Source organism: Giraffa tippelskirchi, chromosome 7 (genome assembly GCF_054371585.1).
Source record: "Giraffa tippelskirchi isolate mGirTip1 chromosome 7, T2T-mGirTip1v1.2.pri, whole genome shotgun sequence".
In the NCBI taxonomy this organism is placed as follows: domain Eukaryota; kingdom Metazoa; phylum Chordata; class Mammalia; order Artiodactyla; family Giraffidae; genus Giraffa; species Giraffa tippelskirchi.
Genome location: NC_137281.1, coordinates 18,773,492 through 18,779,491, shown reverse-complemented (window position 1 = coordinate 18,779,491; position 6,000 = coordinate 18,773,492). Strand labels below are relative to the sequence as shown.

The following is a 6,000-nucleotide window of genomic DNA, read 5'->3' as shown; positions in this document are numbered from 1 at the left end:
CTGTAAAATGAAAATAAATTAGAACTCTTTTTGTACTGTTGAACAAGTTTAATAAAATGTAAAAGAACCTCACTACAGCTGACTCAAATTCATTCTTTTTTGTGGTTGAGTAATGTTCCATTGTCTGTATGTACCACATCTTTATCCATTCATCTGTCAATGGACATCTACGGTTGCTTCCATGTCCTGGCTAAACAGTGCTGCTATGAACGCTGGGGTACATGAGAGAATAGAGCCTATTATACGCAGTGAAGTCAGAAAAAGAAAAACAAACATTGTATATTAATGTATATATATGGAATCAAGAAAAATAGCATTGATGAGCTTATTTGCAGGAAGGAATGGAGACGCGGACATAGAGAATGGACTTGTGAACACAGTCGGGGAAGGAGAGGATGGGATGAATTGAAAAAGTAGCTCTGATATATATACACTACCATGTGTAAAACAGACAGCTAGTGGGAAGCTGCTGTGTAACACCGGGGGCTCAGCCTCATGGTCTGTGATGATCTAGAGGGGTGGGATGGGAGGGGGCAGGAGGCTCAAGAGAGAGAGGCGATATATATAATTATGGCTGATTCTTGTTGTACAGCAGAAACCAACGCAACGCTGTAAAGTAATTATCCTCCAATTAAAAAAATGTTTCAGTGTAGAAAGAACAATGATTTTCTATTTCAACTTCCCACTGAGCAACCAAAGAGCATAGGTGCAATTTATACAGGACCAGGGGCCAACCGCGGGGGCAGGGGCGTCTGTCTCCCCACCTGAAACCACACAGGCCTTAGCTGCGGGGGGTTCAGTAAAAGGATGTGACAGGACTCTACTGTCATACACTGTTTAGGATCTTCTGCAGCCTTTGGCCAGCATGCCGGGGACCAGCAGACCCAGACGGCTGGCATTACGGCCAGGACGTCCTGGGAACGATCCGAGAGGCCGGGGTGACCTACCTGAGGCGGCACAGGGCAGGGTAGGAGCGTGGCCCCACATCCTTCTTGGAGGTGACAGTGGGGCGGGGACCCCCTCCCCCACAGTGCTCAAAGTCAAGGCTCTCAACGAGGAGGGAGGCGACGTGGCCCCAGGAAAATGACCTTCCCAGGAGGATAGAGAAGGGCTGGCGGGGAGAGAGCAGCACCGATTTTGTACAACTTCATGGGGCATGCAGACCAGCCCCTGTTTTTCGCCAAATAATAAAATACCACCCAGCGTGAATGCACAGGTCTCATCACTGCTGCTTCCATCCAAGGCTCAGCCAATTAAACTGACTCATCGAGGGCAGGCTGAGTGCTGGGCCCGCCTGCCCTTCCCCTGGAGACCAGCCAGCTTTGCCAGGTCACCTGTGAGCCTGAGCAGTGGGGTCCAGCTCAGTGGCAATAGGGTCAGAGGGTGCTGGCTAAATATAGCTCAGCAGCACATTTTTAAACTAGAGAAAAATGTAAAAACCTGGGTTAAATTTCTGAGACCATTTATTTCTTCTGGACCCTGCGGAGCAGAGACCTGCAGGGGTGGGTGGGATCTGCCCTCCCCCGTCTTGGGTAAGGTGGAGCCCTCCTCCAGGGGCCCTAGCCCGGGGGCTCCCGCAGGCTCTGGAGGGTGGTGGGCAGTGGCTTCATGTCACAGTAGCTGAAGCAGCAGGCATCCAGCACGTCTTGCTGAGAGATAACATCCAGGCAGGAAGCTCTGGTGTTCTCCCAGGGGCCTGTCCTCTCCAGCGTGGCCTGGAGAAGTGCTCGGATCCTCTGGTTTTCCTTGGACGTGGACTCCCACACAACCTCCAGCTCGCCTTCCACTTCTCTGAGAGAAATAAGCAATACAAAGAAAATGTTTAAAATAACACTAATAAATACTTACAGAGCCCATAAGAACCGTAAAGTCACAAGAACCCAAACGGAAGAATGATTAATGCCAGAGAACAGAGCCCATTGTGTGTGGGTTCTGAAGCAGAGACTCTCAGTGTTGAAAGAAACCGGAAGTGCTCTGCAAACCGAACAAAATACAAAGGCCAGGCTGAAAATGACGTCTTAGCTCTCTTCTGTTTTGCCTTCTCCTTTATTTTGGCAACAGTGCACACACCCTCTGTTCTCTGTGGCATTAATGTACAAAAATAACGTGTAACAACTCCAGTGGCCGACCTGCCGCACAGCGTCCTGGCCGTGGGCACCCATACCGCATGGGCCTTGCAGGCCTCTTCTGTGTCCCTCTGCTTGTCCCCACTGCGACCCGGCCAACACTCAGGTGCCTTCCATACCTCCATCCACAGAGCCACTGATGGGCCCAGACAGAGAGCGAGTCGGGGGCGAGGAGGGGACTACAGGGAGTGGGGAGCACAGCCCAGGACACAGTGAAGACTGGCCCAGACTACATGCCAGGAGGGTGAGTGTCCAGAGGGATCCAAGGCCTCTGAAAAAAGGAAGATCCTGAGCCAGGGCTCTGTGATGGGCCCCACGTGGGGAGCTGAGGAAACAGGGCAGACAGGGCACACATGTCCTCAGAGGGCTGTGGTCCACCGAGGGGGCAGACCAGATAGCAGCCACTACCTCACGGGAGCCCCATGGGGAGGGAAAAGCAAGCTCTGGCCTTGGAGGAGAAGCAGGCCTCGGGCAGGACAGCACGGCTGGGGAGGTGGCTCCTTCACAGACACTGCCAGGTGGTTATGCAAAATGCTAGAAACTGGGTTACCGGGTGGACTTAGCACTGTTGTCTAGAGAGGAGGACACCGACTTCCAGTGCAAGGGGCATGGGTTTGATTCTTGGTTGGGGAACTAAGATCTCATATGCACAGCCAAACAACAAACAAAAAAATAAAAAAATAAAAAGAGGAGGGCACCAAGATTCAGGGAGGCCAGTGACACGCCCACTCATTCAATGTCATTTTCCTTGTGAACTTTTGCTTCCTTCCAAAGCCCGTGATGCTGAGTGCTGGGTACTATTTAATTAAACTATGTATAAAAATCCCTAGTCTTCTGTTTTTGGACAAAACACCTAATTGTTTGCTACATTATGATAATGTACAGCTAAACTCAAAACAAAGTGAGAAGGAAATTTCTAAGTGCAGAAAAAAAATATGAACATTAAACTGAAGCAGAGGCAGGCAAACAAAATGCTGGTATTGCTTTGAGGACAAAAGCCCGTGCTCTATAGAAACCCAGACTTCCAAAGAAAGGAGACTAGTCTTGGGCCCATGCAAACTGGGTACAACAGAAAGGGCTGACTCACATCCATGTTTCTCTCCTCTTCTTCCTAGTGACACTCAACTGTGTATCCGAGAATTACACAGGTAAGTGGAGATAGGTGAAGAACCCTCAAAGGAAGGATGGCTGGGTGGAAAAATCTGCCAGTCTTCAAAAGAAAGCTGCTCTGAAAGGCTCCTTGGGGGCTGTAGTCACTGATTTGTTCTCAGATGAACGTGGGGTTTGAATCTACATTGTTCCCCAATGTAAAGCATCCCTAGGCCCTGACTGGAGTGAACCAAAAGTAAAAAGGCATTTTTGAGGCAATCAGGGAAAAAACTCAGTGGAAGAGTTAAAAGTACATTAGACACAACCAGAGGCAGAATTAATGAAGTGGAATATTGAGCAAAGGAAATCACCCAGAATGCAGCTCAGTCTGGCAAGAAACTTGGTATCATTCCAACTTTTACAAAATGACCACTTACAGTGGTAAGAATTTCTGTGACTATAGAAAATCTGTTACATAACAGTTTACTCTGCCAGGCATTAAAAAGCATCTGGGTGACAGAAAATAAACAGCTGTCTGTATTCTGCTTGGTTTCAAATACATGGATTCTATCATAACTTGAAGAAAATCACCTCTGAGTATCATGCTTTCTCTGCATGCATCAGTTTATGTTCCAGTCTGTCAAAGACAATACAGGCATTCTGAAAAGGCCAACTTAAGTGTGAACCCAAACTACATGAGGAGGCTGCCATGTTCACCTTCACAAAACATGTGCTATTTACCAGGGTTGGTTTTCAACACATTGGCAATACCTCCTCTGTCACATGTTTCAAGGACAAACATGTAATTGTCAGAGTACCTTACAGCCACAGAGAACATGATATGCCCATAATCTTCTGACTGTGATCTTACAAAAAGGGAAGAATCTGAAATTTTAAGGTTCTCAGAAATGAGAACATAATAGCAGAAATAAAATATTTAATCAAAAAAATTTAAAGTCTCCCAAGAAGATGGAATAAAATAAAAATATTAAAGAGATGGAAAAGAAGGGGAGAAGGGAAGGACAATGAGAGGACTGGATTGATTTAGAAAGTTCAGTATTCAAATAGCAGGAATTTTTAAAGGGGGGATAAAAGAAAATGAAGACCTGGGATCTAATGTACAGCATGCAGACTACAGTTAACAGTTCTGTATATCTGAAAGTTGCTAAGAGAGTAGATCTTAATTGTTCTCACCACCACTACCACCATCACCACAAAAAATGGTAATTATGTGAAGTGAAGGCTATGTTAACCTTATTATGATCATCATTTTACAATATATATGTATATCAAACCATCACACTGTATACCTTAAACTTATACAAGGTTATATGTCAATTACTAGGGGAAATCTTTTAAAAGAAAAAAAAAAAAAGAAAATGGAGGAGCAAATAAAAATCAAGGTCAGGATTTCCCTTTGCCAATGAAGGAGACACACAGGTTTGATCCCTGGTCTGGAAAGATTCCACCTGCTGCAAGGCAACTGGCCTGTGTGCCACAACTACTGAGCCCTAAAGCCTGTGATCCATAACAAGAGTGAGAAGCCCACGCACTGCAACCAAGACCCAGTGCAGCCAAAAATAAACAAAATTTAAAAAATCAAGACCAACATTAAACTCAGATAAAACTAAAATGTAAAAATAAAAATAAGCAATCAAATGAACAAAGAACACATCCACAGGGCTTTAATGGAAAATCTTACCAAACATTCAAAAAACACAAACATCACCCGGGGGCTGGGGCGGCCAGACCTTTTCTGCTGCAGCGCCTTGTCCAGGACATCCTGCTTGTCCAGGAGCATCCGATGGAGGTGCCTCATCTCCTGCTGGTATTGAGCTGTCTTGCTAGCAAAGTCTTCCTGCTGTTCTGTCAGATAATGACTCATGTCACCCAGCATCAGTGCCATCTGCTTTTTGTACCCCTGGGGAGGAGGATGGACTCAGTGAGGGGATGCTGCCTGGGGCCCAGGGGGCTGGCTTTGTGGACGTGCTCCCTCCACACTCCTAGGTCTATCAGAGCCCCTTAACTGAGTGACCCCTGGACAGATCTCAACTGGGAGGGCAAGTTGGATCACAAAGTCATCACAAAGTAGTAGAAGAATTTCAAGTATATTAAAAAGAATTTCTGACTTGTACCATGCCTAGTTTTTTACATGCTACAAATAAACATTAAAACAGAAAGACCTGGCAAGGACTGTCACACTCTATTGGTAAACAGATGACTGAGATAAAAGCCTGATTCACTTATTTTCCTTCTTACATATTTATTGTTTAGTATTTAAGGTTAATAGATTTTCCTCTGAGCATTTCCAAAACTGCTATCACATATATTTTAACTTTGTAGTTCAACTACAAAGTTAAATCTTTGTAGTTCACAAAAGATTCAGTTCTCATTAGAAATTATGACATCTAAGAACCTACTATAGTATGACTCAGGAAACTCAAACAGGGGCTCTGCAACAACCTAGAAAGGTGGGATGGGGAGGGAGGTGGAGGGAGGTTCAAGAGGGAGGGGACATATGTACAGCTGTGGCTGATTCATGTTGAAATCTGGCAGAAAACAACAAAATTCTGTAAAGCAATTATCCTTCAATTAAAAAATAACTTAAAAAAAAAAAAGAACCTAAAACAAAAAAAGAACCTACTGTATAGCACAGGGAACTCTATTTAATACTCAGTAATGACCGACATCGGAAAAGAATCTAAAAAAGAGGGGGTATATGTATATACGTATAAAAACTATATATATATATAAACTGACTCATTTTGGTGTATACTGGAAACTA

At 45.0% G+C, this 6,000-nt stretch overlaps 1 protein-coding gene across 18 annotated transcripts in view; it reads right to left on the bottom strand.

The window, feature by feature from the left end:
* Positions 1 to 1,445: 1,445 nt before the first annotated feature.
* The window catches only part of CEP89 (centrosomal protein 89), a 73,937-nt gene continuing 69,382 nt past the window's right edge, over positions 1,446 to 6,000 (bottom strand). For 7 of the 18 annotated variants that reach the window (XM_081510421.1, XM_081510419.1, XM_081510428.1 and 4 more), the window contains 2 exons: positions 4,967 to 5,136; positions 1,446 to 1,791 (listed from right to left, as the gene is read on the bottom strand). In XM_081510421.1, the coding sequence (XP_081366547.1) occupies positions 1,560 to 1,791; positions 4,967 to 5,136 (402 nt within the window). In that variant the 3' untranslated portion in view covers positions 1,446 to 1,559. The remainder of the gene's footprint in view (positions 1,792 to 4,966; positions 5,137 to 6,000) is intronic. The other 11 variants (XR_014059550.1, XR_014059548.1, XR_014059552.1 and 8 more) reach the window with 3 other exon arrangements.